At 40.7% G+C, this 15,851-nt stretch overlaps 1 protein-coding gene and 1 long non-coding RNA gene across 3 annotated transcripts in view; both read left to right on the plus strand.

Annotated features, from left to right (window-relative positions):
* Ash1l (ASH1 like histone lysine methyltransferase) overlaps nt 1–15,851 on the plus strand; it is a 103,821-nt gene that overhangs the window by 63,937 nt on the left and 24,033 nt on the right. For both annotated transcript variants that reach the window (XM_090340797.1, XM_090340795.1), the window contains exons 8-13: nt 600–673; nt 5,158–5,203; nt 5,323–5,431; nt 9,507–9,713; nt 9,841–9,987; nt 14,057–14,165. In XM_090340797.1, the coding sequence (XP_090196923.1) occupies nt 600–673; nt 5,158–5,203; nt 5,323–5,431; nt 9,507–9,713; nt 9,841–9,987; nt 14,057–14,165 (692 nt within the window). The remainder of the gene's footprint in view (nt 1–599; nt 674–5,157; nt 5,204–5,322; nt 5,432–9,506; nt 9,714–9,840; nt 9,988–14,056; nt 14,166–15,851) is intronic.
* Nucleotides 5,704–6,186, plus strand: LOC150058147 (uncharacterized). The gene is made up of 2 exons (XR_016536853.1): nt 5,704–5,788; nt 5,926–6,186. It is a non-coding gene; the product is annotated as an uncharacterized LOC150058147 (long non-coding RNA).

Below are 15,851 nucleotides of genomic sequence, written 5' to 3' on the forward strand. Positions count from 1 at the left end.
ATCACTTGTCCAGGCCACATACATGCTAGCCTACACTGTATAGCAAGATTCCAGGTCAAGCAAACAAAAATTACCAGTAACAGTGGCTCATTCCTATAATCCTAGCTACTGGGGAGATCTGAGGATTGTGGTTCCAAGCTAGCTCAGGCAGAAAAGTCTGTGTGAGGGCCAGGAGTTTGGCCATGCTTTGCGTAGCATGCACAAAGACCCGGGTTCGATTCCTTGGTACCACATACATAGAAAAAAGCCAGAAGTGGTGCTGAGGCTCAAGTGGTAGAGCTCTAGCCTTCAGAAAGTCCAAGGACACCGCTCAGGCCCTGAGCTCAAGCCCAGGACTGGCCAAAAAAAAAAAGTCTGTGTGAGATTCTTATCACCAATTAACCAGCAGAAAACTGGAAGTGGTGTTGTGGCTTAAAGCAAAGGAGCTCAGGAGTAACGCCATATTAAGTATGGTAGAAGAAAGCCAGAATTCAGATGTATAAAAACAAGTTTTCAAAAGCTTTATTTTTTTATTGTTGCATCATAGACATTGAGGCTATTTGATCTCTTTAAGTTCACATTATAATAGGTGTTGAAATTGATACTGGTTTTTGTTTCAGGAAAGTATCTAAGACAAAAGAGAATTGACTTCCAACTTCCCTATGACATCCTCTGGCAATGGAAACACAATCAGGTACAAAGAGCCTGTTTTACCAGGTATTATTTGTAAGCAGGAAGGAAGTTGAGGACAGATAATATAACATTTCCTCTGCCTCCTTGTTGTTTTCTTCTTAGGAGGTACTGAGTTTGTATGTGAAGGTTAGAGACTAAACAAAATGAATTTGCATCCATACTTAATGTCACCTATTTGTGTTTATCTCGTTGCAAAATAGTAAGTTCCTGCTTCCCTGAGCAACGTTCTGTTGTTATTCTGGGCTTTTATTTTGGTAGCAAAGATTTTTGTTCTATAGGAATTCTGTTTGATGAAGGATCTCAGGAGAATTTAATGTACTGCCAGCAGCACTTGAAAAAGAAAAGGCTTCATTTTAGTTGGCTTCTTATTAATTTCGAATTATTTTTCAGATTCAAAATTGATTCTCCTACCAAAGGAAATAGGAAAATACTTTATTTATAAGGACCTTTAAATATTTTGGTAACTAGGGCTGGGAGTTTATCCTAGTGATAGAATACTTGCCTAGCATGCACTTGGTACCACTTACATAGAAAAAGGCCAGAAATGTGGCTCAAGTGGTAAAGCTCTACCCTTGAGAAAGCCCAAGGACAGTGCCCAGGTCCTGAGTTCAAGGCCCAGGAATGGCAAAAAAAAAAAAAAAAGTGTGTGTGTAAGTGTGTAACTAAAAATAACAAGGTCCTAAATTTTGTTGTTGTTCTGTTTTTGTTTGTTTTTACATCCATAATTGTAACATTTTTCCCAGGGACTTCTGTATTTAGTTGTAGTTCCTAGGTTCCATACTAAGAATAACTATTATGAAATAGAAATCATCATACAGATGATGTGAACAGGCCTCTAAAGTTTTACCAAAGTGCCACCAAATGTTACCTTTAAATTGTGAAAAGCAACTGACATTCCTCTGTGCCTTCTGTTCTTTAATGGCCCCTCATGAATTCTTACAGTATCAGTATTTTAAATATTTAGCAATGGAATACTCTGAACATATGGATTAGAAAATGATAATGAGATTATTCTAATAGATAAATAAATATTTAAGTCCAAGATGCTGTGAAAAAATATCTGCATCCTTACTATCACTATTCTGTTTATTGACTACCTCTGTCATAATTTATTTTCTCCCCTATTGCCTTCCTGATTAAAATGTATTAGCTCTATTTTTTTTGCCTCCCCTTTCCCTTTTTTTCCCCACGAAAGTCACCTTTTTATTTATTTATTAAATAATTTATTAGCATTGATTTTTACATCTTTTTTTTTTTTTTTTTTTGCCAGTCCTGGGCTTGGGCTCAGGGCCTGAGCACTATCCTTGGAATTTCTCAAGGCTTAGCACTCTACCACTACTACTCAGCACCACTTCCAGTTTTTTCAATGTATGTGGTACCGAGGAATTGAACCTGGGTCTTTGTGCATGCTAGGCAAGCACTAGGCCAAACTCCCGGACCCTACATCATATTTCAAATGACAAGTTTAACAAACAAGTTCAAGGAGGGAATCTCTATATACAATCACTGGGACTTAGTTTTTAGAACTTAATCAAAATTAGGTTAAGGGTTTGTATGTCATAGAAACATATTAATTTATGAAATAAAACATTCTGTCTATAGAGTCATAGGTTTTTATGTCTATATAGTTTATATTTCCATTACCATGTCCATAGCATTGGGTATGCAAATATTGAGTCCTTGCTCTTTGGATCTAATAGCCACATATTAAGGATACCATGTGCCTTTTGTTCCTTAGGTCTTGACTTGTCTCACTCAACATGGTTCGCTCTAGATTCATTCACTTCCCTGTGAATGCCATTATTTTATCTTGTCTGTCGGCTATGTAGAATACCATTGTGTGTGTGTGTGTGTGTATATATATATATATATATACCACATTTTCTGTATCCATTCATCTGCAGTAGGGCATCTGGATTGTGACCCAATAAACTCCACTCCCAAACTCCTAGAATTAATAAACTACTTTAGCAAAGTGGCAGGATACAGAATTAACCTTCAGAAGTCAGCCTTCTTGTACACCAACAATACACAAACAGAAGGCCAAATCAAGAAAATGATCCCATTCGCAATAGCCCCCAAAAGAATAAAATACTTAGGAATTAACTTAACCAAAGATGTAAAGGAATTATTCAATGAAAACTATAAAAGCCTAATGAAAGAAATTAAAGAGGACACTAGAAAATGGAAAGATATCCCATGCTCATGGCTAGGGAGAACCAACATAGTGAAAATGGCTATACTGCCAAAATTGATATACAAATTCAATGCAATCCCCATCAAAATCCCAAAGACATTCTTTACTGAAATAGAAGATATAATCCAAAGATTGATATGGAACAAGAAAAGACCTAGAATAGCCAAAACAATTCTAGGCAAAAAAAGCAATGCTGGTGATATTACAATACCAGACTTCAAACTCTCTATAGAGCCATAATAACAAAAACCGCTTGGTACTGGCACAAAAACAGACCAGAAGATTAGTGAAACAGAATAGAAGACCCAGAAATAGAACCACATACCTGTAGGCATCTTGTATTTGACAAAGGAGCCAAAGATATACAGTGGAACAAACACAGTCTATTCAATTATTGGTGCTGGCAAAACTGGGCAGCCACATGCAGAAAACTAAAAATTGACCCTAGTCTTTTACCATGCACAAGCATTAACTCAAAGTGGATCAAAGACCTCAGTGTCAGACTGGAAATTGAAACTGCTACATGATAAAGTAGGAGAGACACTGGAACTCATAGGCACAGGCAAAAGATTCCTGAACAGGATCCCAGGGTCACAACAGATTAGAGAGAGACTTGATAAAGGGGACTACCTAAAAATAAAAAGTTTCTGTACACATAAAAGCATAGTTGCAAAAGTAGAGAGACAGCCAACCAACTGGGAAAAGATATTAACCAATAATACATCTGACAAATGCTTAATATCCAGTATCTACAGGGAACTCAAGAAACTAATCTCCCCCAAACCCAACAAACCATTCACTAAATGGGCAAGGGAACTAAAGAGAGACTTATCAGAAGAGATTGAAATGGCAGAAAAGCATATGAGAAAATGTTCATCATATGAGGAGATGCAAATAAAAACAACCTAAGATACCACCATACCCCAACAAGAATGGCCAAGATTTTTGAACTCAAGACAATGGCAGTTGCTGGCGGGGTTGTGGAGAAAACGGAACCCTACTACACTGCTGGTGGGACTGTAAATTAGTTCAGTCACTCTGGAAAGCAGTGTGGAGGTTTCTTAAAGAACTAAAAATTGACCTTCCCTATGATCCCGCCATACCACTTCTGGGCATCTGCCCTGAACATCATAACCCAAGATATGACAAGGAACCTGCTCAGCAATGTTCATCTCTGCACTATTCACAATAGCCAGGCGATGGAAACAATCCAGATAACCCTTTCCCTTTTATTCATTAAATTAATTATGGTAAATAAAATTTTTAACATCTGGGCCAGGAGCATAGCCTAGTGGTAGAGTGCTTGCCTAGCACGCATGAAGCTCTGGGTTTGATTCCTCAATACCGCATTCACAGAAAAAAGTCAGAAGTGGCACTGTGGCTCAAGTGGCAGAGTGCTAGCCTTGAGCAAAGTAGCCAAGGACAATGCCCAGTCCCTGAGTTCAAGCCCCATGACTGACCAAAAAAAGAAATCTGTTTTCTGAACAGTTCTGAAACAAGGTGAAAGCTGAAAGCTGAGGTACTCACCTTTTTAATTTTTTTTTTTTCTTTTTGGCCAGTCCTGGAGCTTGAACTCAGGGCCTGGGCACTCTCCTTGGGCTTTCTAAAGGCTACCACTCTACCACTTGAACCACAGCACCACTTCTGGTGTTTTCTGTTTACTACGTGGTACCGTGAAATCCCGTGAAATCAAACTCAGGGCTTTGTGCATGCTACGCAAGCACTCCACCATTAAGCCATGCTCCCAGCCTCACCTTTTTAGTATATCTACTCAAGAGTTTCTATAAATACTATGCAGATGTTATACTTTGGGGGATTATTCCCTTTAATGATTTAGGGCTTCTTTGTTATTATTATATGGGGAAAGATTGTTACTTTTTGTTGTTGTTGTTGTTTATATGGCCTCACACATGCTAAGTATGTATTCTCCCACTAAGCTCCCCAGCTCCTTTCCTTCCTTTTTGATAGAAGCAAATACATTCTTAGTTTGTCCAATTGAATAGGCCCTTAGGATGATACCCATTATGTTTATCCAACAACATAATGAAGAAATACAATTTATAATACATTTCTAGAAACTAATGCTAATTCTGCAAAATCTTAATTCTCTCCTTTTATTTTTGGGGCAAGATTGATCTCCCAAAATGTTTTTCTCAATTGTATCCATTTTTAAAGGGCTTACAAACATTTCTACATGAGAAGAATATGTGGTTAATTTCTTGTATTTCTTATGCTATTTTTTTTAGTTAGGTACTATATGAAGATTTTTCTTTCTTTTTTTCTTGTAGTTATACAAAAAGCCAGATGTCCCACTGTATAAAAAAATCCGATCAAGTGAGTAACTTTGGAGCTATTTTTACGACCTCTATGCCATAGTGTTTATCTTAAGACTGGCACTTGGGGAAAAAGATTATCTAGTATATTCACCAACTGTTCTTTACTATCTTTTCAAGATGTCTATGTTGATGTTAAACCTCTTTCTGGTTATGAGGCCACTACCTGTAACTGTAAGAAGCCAGATGATGACACCAGGAAGGGCTGTGTGGATGACTGCCTCAATAGGTACTGTAACTTACTTTGGAGGTTAAACTAAATAGACTCATTTCCCCTCATGAAGTTGTACACAGATACATAAAAACTACTAGCCTGGGGCCAGGAGTTTGGCCTAGTGGTAGAGTGCTTGCCTAGCATGCATGAAGACCCTGGTTCTATTTCTCGGTACCACATACATAGAAAAAAGCTGGAAGTGGTGCTGATGCTCAAGTGGTAGAGTGCTAAGCCTTGAGAAAGTCCAAGGACAGTGCTCAGGCCTTGAGCCCAAGACCAGGACTGGCAAAAAAAAACTACTAGCCTGAGCCTAGCATGGTGGCTCACACTTGTAATCCCAGCTACTCAGGAGGCTGAGATCTGAGGATCAAGGTTCAAAGCCAGCCTGGGCACAAAAGAACCTGAGATTCTTATCTCCAGATAGCCTCAAGAAAGCGGGACTGGGGCTTGGCTGGAAAGTAGGGAGGTAGCCTTGAACTGAAGAGCTCAGGGACAGGGCCCAGACCAAGTTCAAGCCCCACAACCCACAAAAAAGAATAAAGATTTAAAAAAAAAAAGAATAGCCTGAGAGACCAGGAGTCCATGTGGCCTAATGGTAGAGTGCTTGCCTAGCATGCATGAAACCCTGAATTTGATTCCTCGGTACCACATACATAGAAAATGCCAGAAGTGATGCTGTGGCTCAAGGGTAGAGTGCTAGCATTGAGCAAAAGAAGCCCAGTGACAGTGCCCACACCCTGAGTTCAAGACACAGAACAAGCAAAACATAATAATAATAATACCTTCAGCTGGCACCCATTGGCCCATGCCTATAAATCCTAGCTACTCAGGAGGCTGAGATCTGAAGATCGCAGTTCGAAGTCAGCCTGGGCAGGAAAGTCTAAGATTATTATTTCCAGTAAACTTCTCAGAAAAAGCTGTGAGTGGTTCTGTGGCTCAAGTGGTACAGTGCTAGCTAGCCTAATCAAAAAAAGTTCAAAGACAACCCATTCCCTAATTTCAAGACTCAGGACCAGCAAAAAATAATAAAGCCTTAAAATTGTAGGGAACATTATGAGAATAGTATGAGATAACATAATGAAGTATTAATAAGCATAGTATTTGGTTATCTCTTGTTAATGTGGTAGCCATAATGAAGCAATAGAGTAAAACAGTGGCAGTGAAAATGAACAATAATGGCATGATTTGTTTTGAAGGGAAATTGCTAGAAAACTATTGAGTGGGTATGACTTGATGGGTCATTAATGCTAATAAAATGGTAATTTCATCAGAAACAAAGTGTGGAATTAAACTGATTTGAGAATAAGAATTATGATTATTTGGGACCATGTCTTTAAAAAACCAAATGGAGATTTCAGAGAGCAAACATCTAAGAGATAGAGGAGTTGAAATAAGAATGAAAGGAGGGCCAGGTACTGGTGACTCACTCCTGCATTCCTAGCTACTCAGGAGGCTGAGATGGGGATGGAGCTTCAAAGCCAGCCCAGGCAAGAAAGTCATTAAACTCTTCTCTCCAATTCACCACCAGAAAACCAGAAGTAGAGCTGTGGCTCAAAGTGGTAGAGAAAAAAAACTCAGGGACAGCACCCAACTGCTGAGTTCAAGCCCCACGACTAACAAAAGAAAAGAAAAAAGAATCAAAGGAGTGGAAATAAAATTTGTTGTCTTGTGTTTTATAATAAATTTAAAATTTTTTGTTTGGTATAGCAATCAGTGCTTACTATACCAAATAGCTGTCCTAGTCAAGAATAACAGCAAGCTAAAAGGATTAGTATTTAGTACCTTCTGTAGGGGCTAGGAGTTTGGCCTAGTGGAAGAGTGCTTGCCTAACATACAGGAAGACACAGGTTCAATTCCTTGGCACCATGTACGTAGAAAGAGCCAGAAGTAGTGCTGTGGCCCAAGTGATAATACTCTAGCCTTGAGAAAGCCTAAGGGTAGTGCTTAGGCTTTGAGTTCAAGACCTGGGACTGGCAAAAAAAAAAAAACAAAGAAAAAAGCGTCATTGTTGGCCGAGGGTTTGGCCTTCTGGTAAACTGATAGCAGAGCATGCACAGAGACCCAGGTTTGATTCCTTGGTACCACATACATAGAAAAAGTGGTACTGTGGTTGAAGTGGTAGAGCTCTAGTCCTGAGAAAGAGCCTAAGAACTGTGCTCAGGCCCTGAGTTCAATCCCAAGCCTGTCAAAAAAAAAAAAAAATGTCTTGCCAGACACGGTGGCTCACATCTGTAATCGTTGCTATTCAGGAGGCTGAAATCTAAGGATTGGGGTTCAAACACTAAAGTCCTTGAGATTCTTATCTCCAATTAACCACTAGAAAACCAGAAGTGGTGCTGTGGCTCAAGGGGTAGGACAGTAGCCTTGAGCTGCAGAGCTTAGGGACAGCGCCCAGGCCCAGAGTTCAAGCCCTACGACCCAACCCCCCCCCCCAAAAAAAAACAGAGAGCTCAGAAGAATATCAGTAGGAATACAGACAATAGATCCTTAATACAGGAGTAAAGGCAAGTCAGCAGAGCAAAGGTGTCTTCCACAATTGCAGTTTGATTACTAGGACAAGGAATAGTATTTTGGTAGGGAATGAATCAGATAACTGAAAACTATTTTAAAGTGTACATTATTAAATACTTTGCACGATTTTTCAATTTTAACCATAACATGTTTTTATCTAGAAAAGTTTTATTGGTCTTTGGTTTTAAATCATTCTTAATAGTCTAAATGGGATTCCAAACCATACAACAAAACTAAATGGCTAGAGCTGGGAGTGTGGCCTAATGGTAGAATGTGTACCTAGCATACATAAGTGGCTCAAGTGGTAGAAAACTAGCCTTAAGAAAGCCCAAGGAGAGTGACCAGGCTCTGAATTCAAGCTTCAGGACTGGCCAAAAAAAATTTTTAAATGGCTTCTATAAAAGATAGAAAAATTTTTAAAGAAAGCAGTGAAATATATATACTTTAATTTTTATTCAGAATTTTTATTACCTTATAATTATGGATTCAGCTAGTCATATATATGGAAATACTATTTCCAATACAGATCCATAATACATTTCCAACATAAAATAGTCATTTCCAATATTAAAATACTTGTGTGTACTTAGTCCCACTGAGCTATATGCTTTTCTGCTAATAAATTTTTTGTATTTTACCATTTTAAGTCTGAAAATGAAAGCTAGGTATGGTAATGTAAAGAAGCCTTCAATATTTGAAGCCTGATTGGAAATACTAATTTTTTTTTTTTTTTTTTTTTGTCGATCTGTCCTGAGTTGGCCCCTGAGCTCTTCAGCTCAAGGCTACTGCCCCTACCTCTTGAGCCCACAGCCCCACTTCTGGTTTTCTAATGGTTAATCGGAGGTAGTGCCGGGGCTGGCTTTCAGTGGTGATGCTCAGATCTCAGTGACCTCAGTAGCTAGGATTTCAGGTGTGAGCCACCGCGCCTACCTAGAAATACCAAATGTTGTTAATTTTTAAATTGCATATTTTAATCTTAATGGGCTTTTTTTATTCAAATTCACACAAAACTTCTTGTAAAAAATAGGCCAGGAACTGGTAGCTTTACATTTAGCTACTTAGGAGGCTGAGATCTGAAGATACCAGTTTTAAACCAGCCCAGGAAAGAAAGTTCACAAAACTCGTATCTTCAGTTAACCAAAACAAAGCCTGAGTTGGAGCTGCAGACCAAGTAATAGAGCCCCAGCCTTGAGCAAAAAGCAACAGGACAGCTTATAGGTCCTGGATTCCAGCCCCAGAGACAGCAGTGTGTGCATAGGCACACCAAAAACAACAACAAAACTAAAAAATTAGTACAGCCAGGTGCCGTGGCTCACACTTGTAATCCCAGCTATTCTGGAGGCTGAGATCTGAGGATTACAGTTCAAAGTCAGACCAGGCACTAAAGAACGTGAGAGTCTTATCGATAATTAATTACTAGAAAAGGGAAATCGGGCTGAGGTTCAAGGGGTAGAGTGGTAGCCTTGAGCTGAAGAGCTCAGGGACAACACCCGAGCCCCATAACCGACAAAAAATATATATATTAGTACAGTAAAACTTATATTATGTAAAGTGATGTATAATTTTTTTTTCTTTCTAGAATGATCTTTGCTGAGTGTTCTCCCAACACTTGCCCCTGTGGTGAGCAGTGCTGTAACCAGAGGATACAGAGGCATGAATGGGTACAATGTCTAGAACGATTTCGAGCTGAGGAAAAAGGCTGGGGAATCAGAACCAAAGAACCACTGAAAGCTGGGCAGTTCATCATTGAATACCTAGGGGAGGTTGTCAGTGAACAAGAGTTCAGGTACAGTGCTAAATGATTATATCAGTAAAATGACAGATATATAAGATTAGAATGGAGAATCAAAGTTCTGAAATTTACTTTCAATTAAATCAGTAAATGGCTTTCAAATCACTTTTCTCCTCTTCAGGAACAGAATGATTGAGCAGTATCATAATCACAGCGACCATTACTGTCTGAACCTTGATAGTGGGATGGTGATTGACAGTTACCGTATGGGAAATGAGGCCCGATTCATCAACCACAGCTGTGACCCTAATTGTGAAATGCAGAAATGGTAAGGAACAGGAAAAGATAAAACAGAGAATTTAGCAGAATAGAAGATAGTGAGAGCAGGCAGTGATTGATTTTTTTATAATGTTGAATCAGTTTACATGAAGTATCTCAGGTAATTCCCTTTTATACCACATTCTTCAGACCGAGTAAGTACTTGCTTGTGTGTGTGTGTGTGTGTGTGTGTGTGTGTTGGAGCTTGAACTCAGCCTGGGCACTGTCCCTGAGCTCTTCAGCTCAAGGCTACTGCCCTACCCTTAAGCCAAACCCTACTTCCCAAACCCTACTTCCCATTTTCTAGAGGTTAATTGGTGATAAGAGTCTCAGGTTGGGGCTGGGAGTTTGGCCTAGTGGTAGAGTGTTTGCCTAGCATGCACGAAGACCCAGGTTCGATTCCTCGGTACCACATATATAGAAAAAAGCCAGAAATGGTGCTGAGGCTCAAGTGGTACAGCTCTGGCCTTGAGAAAGTCCAAGGACAGTGCTCAGGCCCTGAACTCAAGCCCAGGACTGGCAAAAAAAAAAAAAGAGTCTCGGGTCCTTTTGTGTGCCCAGGCTGCCTTTGAACCTTGATCCTCAGATCTCAGCCTCCTGTATAGCTAGGATTACAAGTGTGAGCCACCCTGCCACATCAGCACTTTCTTTTTTTTTTTTTTTTTTTTTGCCAGTCCTGGGCTTGAGCTCAGGACCTGAGCACTGTCCTTGGACTTTCTTAAGGCTAGAGCTCTACCACTTGAGCCTCAGCACCACTTCCTGCTTTTTTCTATATGTGGTACCGAGGAATTGAACCCGGATCTTCATGCATGCTAGGCAAGCACTTTAACCACTAGGCCAAACTCCCGGCCAACACATCAGCACTTTCTATTTTTAAAGTTATCCCAACTACCCACTCCCAAAAGAATACAGTAATGATGACAATGCTTACATAATGCTTATTATGTGTTAGGCACGGTTTTACATATACTATTTCATATTACTTTATACAGCCATATTGCAAATGTATCACATGCTCAATGGGTTTATCACAGTGAGAAATAAGTGAAATATGAGGTGAGATCCTTTCTGTTTATTTAAAAACGGCTTAATAAGGGAAAAAAATTAAATGTTAAGAAACCAAAGCTATGTGGAATAGTGGATACTAGCACTAAGGAAGCAGAGGCAGCAAGGTAAGTTTGAGTCCAGCCTAGACTACAAAGAAAAACCCTGTTTCAAAAAGGGGGAAGGGAGGGCCAGGAGTGTGGCCTAGTGATAGTGTGCTCGCCTAGCATGCATAAAGCTCTAGGTTCAATACCCCTGTACCATGTACACAGAGAAAGCCAGAAGTGGTGCTGTGGCTTAAGTGGCAGAACGCTATCCTTGAGCAAAAAGTGTCCAAGAATAGTGTCCAGACTTTAAGCCACAGGACTGGCAAAGCAAAGGGGGGATAGAGGGGCATGGAGAATAGAAAAAATAACAGTAAGCCAGGTATATAGCTCAGTCATACACTGTTTGCTTAGTATGTATAAAGTCTGGGCTCCCTAACACCACTGACTTCTCTCCCCCTACACACACACAAAAAGAAGATGATGTAGATAGAGAACATTTAATTGTAACTTACATACAGAGAAATATACAGCTCTTAAGCATGTGTTTCCAGAAAATTCAGTCTGGGGACATCGTCTAATGGTAGAGTATTTGACCAGCATTCACAAGGCCCCTTAGTTCAATACTCAACACTGAAAACACAGTAATTCCCTTCAGTATTCAATCTGTCTTCCCACCTTCCAAGGCAAACCCTAATCTAATTTTTATTATATATGTTTTAGGGGGTTTTTGTTGTTTTTTTTTTCTGAGATTTGAACTCTGTTCCTAGGTATTATTCCTGAGTTCTTCAGCTCAAGGCTACTGCCCTAACCCTTGAGCCACAGTGCCACTTCTGGTATTTAGGTGGTTGATTGAAGATGAGAGTCTCACTGACTTTAGTGCTCAGGCTGGCTTTGAACCTCAATCCTCAGATACCAGCCTCGAAGAGGAATCTAACAATTTAATATAACTCATTTTATAAGCTTTAACATAGCAGTCATCACAGAACTGCATTCACCCATTACACACAGATGCATGCACTTACATTCACCATCTTCATTCAGAAAATTTATTTAAAGCTTTAAGATATTAGAAGAGTTTATGATAGTGTAGTATCTAAGATGGTTTTTGCATTCCACATAGAAAAGCTATGGAATCAAATACCCTGGTTTTTGTTTTGTTTTGTTTTTGTGGGTCACGGGGTTTGAACTTGACCTAGACGCTGTCCCTGAGCTCTTCAACTCAAGGCTACCACCCTACCCTTGAGCCAAGCCCCACTTCCCGTTTTCTAGAGGTTAATTGGAGATAAGAGTCTCAGATCCTTTTGTGCCAGAGCTGGCTTTGAACCTTGATCCTCCGATCTCAGCCTCCTGAGTAGCCAGGATTGCAGGTGTGAGCCACTGCGCCCAGCTTGGTTTGTTTTAATGCCTGTCCAAAGGCTTGAACTCAGGGCCTTTTGTTCTCCCTAAGCTTTTTTACTCAAGGCTAGTACAGTACCACTTGAGCTACAATTCCAACTTCACTTTTGGTTTTTTGATAGTTAATTGGGGCTAAAAGTCTTATGAGAGCCAGAAGTTTGCCCTAGTGGTAAATTGCTTGCCTAGCATGCACAAAGACCCGGGTTCAATTCCTTGGTTACCACATACATAGAAAAAGCTGGAAGTGGTGCTGTGGCTCAAGTGGTAGAGCTTTTGCTCTGAGAAAGCCCAAGGACAGTGCTTAGGCCCTGAGTTAAAGCCACAACTGCAAAGAAAAAAAAATTAAAATAAATAAGACTGGAATTTGGTCTAGTGATAGAGTGCTTGCCTAGCATGTTATGAAGACCTGGGTTCGATTCTCGATACCACATACACAGAAAAGGCCAGAAGGTGCACTGTGGCTCAAGTCGTAGCACGCTAGCCTTGAAAAAGCCCAAGGACAGTGCTAAGGGCCTGAGTCCAAGCCCCAGGACTAGCAAATAAATAAATGTCGAATTAATTTTCCCACCCAGAGTGGCTTTAAACCACAGTTTTCAGAGCTCAGCCTCCTGAGTAGTATTACAGGTTTGAGCCACCTACACCTGGTCTGACCTGGTTTTTAATTTCCTTTGGATTAAAAGCTAAACTAGTTGCTATGTGACCATAAATAAACTATCTTAAGACATACACACTTCTTAGGTAAAATGGAACTTATACCTATCTTCTTATTGGGTTAGCTCAAAAATTACTGAGATGCCAGGTTGCTCATGCCTGTAACTTCTAGCTATTCAGGAGACCGAGATCTGAGGCTCATGTTTCAAAGCCAGCCTAGGCAAGACTTCCATGGAATTCTTATCTCTAGTTAGCCATCAAAAAGCAGTAGAGCTGTGACACAAACAGTAGACTACCAGCCTTGAGTAGAAAAGGTCAACTGAGGGCCTGGGAATGTGGCTTAGTAGTAAAGTGCTTGCCTAGCACACATGAAGCCCTGAGTTCAATTCCTAAGTACCATGAACGCAGAAAAAGTGGGAAGTGGCTCTGTAGCTCAAGTAGGTAGAGGGCTAGTGTTGAACAAAAGAAGTCAAGGGGGCCGGGAGTTTGGCCTAGTGGTAGAGTGTTTGCCTAGCATGCACGAAGACCCAGGTTCGATTCCTTGGTACCATATACATAGAAAAAAGCTGGAAATGGTGCTGAGGCTCAAGTGGTAGAGCTCTGGCCTTGAGAAAGTCCAAGGACAGTGCTCAGGCCCTGAACTCAAGTCCCAGGACTGACTAGCAAAAGAAAAATAAATAAATAAAAAGCAGCCAGGCACTGGTGGCTCATGCCTATAATCTTAATTAATCAGGAGACTGAGAGCTGAACCAGCCCAGGCATGAAAGTCCATGAGATTCTTACCTCCACTTAACCCCAGAAACCAGAAGTAGTGCTGTGGCTCAAGTGGTAGGGCACTAGCCTTGAGCTGAAAAGCTCAGGGTCAGCGCCCAGGCTGAGTTCAAGCCCCAAGACCAACAAAACAAATACCCCAATCTTTAACTCTTTGTTTCTCTTTATTAGGTCTGTTAATGGAGTGTACCGGATTGGACTGTATGCACTTAAAGATATGCCAGCTGGGACTGAACTCACTTATGATTACAACTTTCATTCCTTCAATGTTGAGAAACAGGTAAGAAAAATAATACAAGAGAGATGATATAATATGGGCTTTTATTTGCTATTCATATGGAGCTATTGAGAAATACCATTGGAAAATGCCCCCAGCTAGGCACCAGTGGCTCATGCCTATAATCCTAACTACTCAGGAGGCTGAGATGTGAGGATTGCAGTTCAGACAGGAAAGTCTGTGAGACTCTTAGCTCCAGTCACAGAAAAAGCCAGAAGTGATGCTATGGCTCATGTAATAAAATGTTAGCCTTGAGCAAAAAGGAGCTAAGAGGGCTAGGAATGTAGCCTAATGGTAGAACGCTTGCCTAGCATGCACAAAGGCTTGGGTTTGATTCCTTGGTATCATATACTCAGAAAAAACAGAAGTAGTGCTGTGGCTCAAGTGGCAGAGCGCTAGCCTTGAGCACAAAGTACCTAAGGGCAGTGCCCAGGCTTTGAGTTAAAGCCAGAGGACTGGCAAAAAAAACAAAACAAAACAAAAAAGAGCTCAGAGACAGTACCCAGACCCAGGGTTTCAAACCCCAGGAAAGAAAAAAAAGAGACACAAAAAGAGAGGAGGGAGGGAGGGAGGAAGAAATACATAGGAAGACAGTTTTTTCTATTTTATTTCACTTCAGACTTCATGCTTAAAAAGTCTGAAGAAGCAAATTATTATCCTATGATTTTTGGATTCCATGGGCTTTTGGATTAATTCTGTCTACAAACTATGATCCTCAGATCTCAGCCTCCTAAGTAGCTACCATTATAGGCATGACCCACTGGTGCCCTTGATCTCCAGGTTTTTGAGGGTATGCAAGGTTTTTGTTAGTTTTTATGGGATTTGAACTCAGGCCTGGACACTGCTAGGCAAGCAGGTAATACCATGAGCTACACCTCCATCCTTTTTATGCTTATTATTTTTGAGATAGTGTCTCAAGTTTTGTTTAAACCAGCTTGGTCTATGCTCTAGTAGATGGATATACATCACCATGCCCAGCTTATTGGTTGAAATGATATCTTAACTTTTTGCCTGTGTTCAAACCACAATCTTGCTCTCTCCTATAGTTGGGTAGATGTCTGAACAGTTACAGTGAGCACATATGCTCACTTGCTCCCTCGCACACGCGTTCTATCTCTCCCTCGCTCCTCCCTCTCTCTCTCTCTCTCTCTCTCTCTCTCTCTCTCTCTCTCTCCTTCTCTCTCCTCTCTCCTTCTTTCTCCTTCTCTCTCTCTCTTTCTCTGTCCCTCTCTCCACCCCTCCCTCTGCCGGGGCCAACCGGCAGCAAACCAGGGTTCGCAGATTGGGGTTCCTGAAATAGGGGACAAGGACTAGGAAGAAAAAGAAGAGAGACAGACACACCGGGTCCGGGATGTCCGCAGTCCAGGCAAAGACTGACTAGACTGCCGCGTTTATTTTCCCCTCCCCCTTCTTCCCTCCTCCTCTCCCAGGGAACCTCCAGGTGTTACATTCATATGGTAATTCTCAGGTCATTTACATAGAATAGGGCCAGAAAGCAATAAGACAATATAGCCATCGTCTGATGCAAGTCAAGGTACAGTTTGATTCCACTCTGGCTCCCAACATCCCTCCTTTCTGTCTGTCTGTCTCTCTCTCTCTCTCTCTCTCTCTCTCTCTCTCTCTCTCTCTTTCTTTCTTTCTTTCTTTCTTTCCCGGTCCTGGAGATTGCACTCAAGGCCTGAGCGCTGT

This window comes from Megascapheus bottae, chromosome 10, assembly GCF_031878675.1.
Source record: "Megascapheus bottae isolate mThoBot1 chromosome 10, mThoBot2.hap1, whole genome shotgun sequence".
Classification (NCBI taxonomy): Eukaryota; Metazoa; Chordata; class Mammalia; order Rodentia; family Geomyidae; genus Megascapheus; species Megascapheus bottae.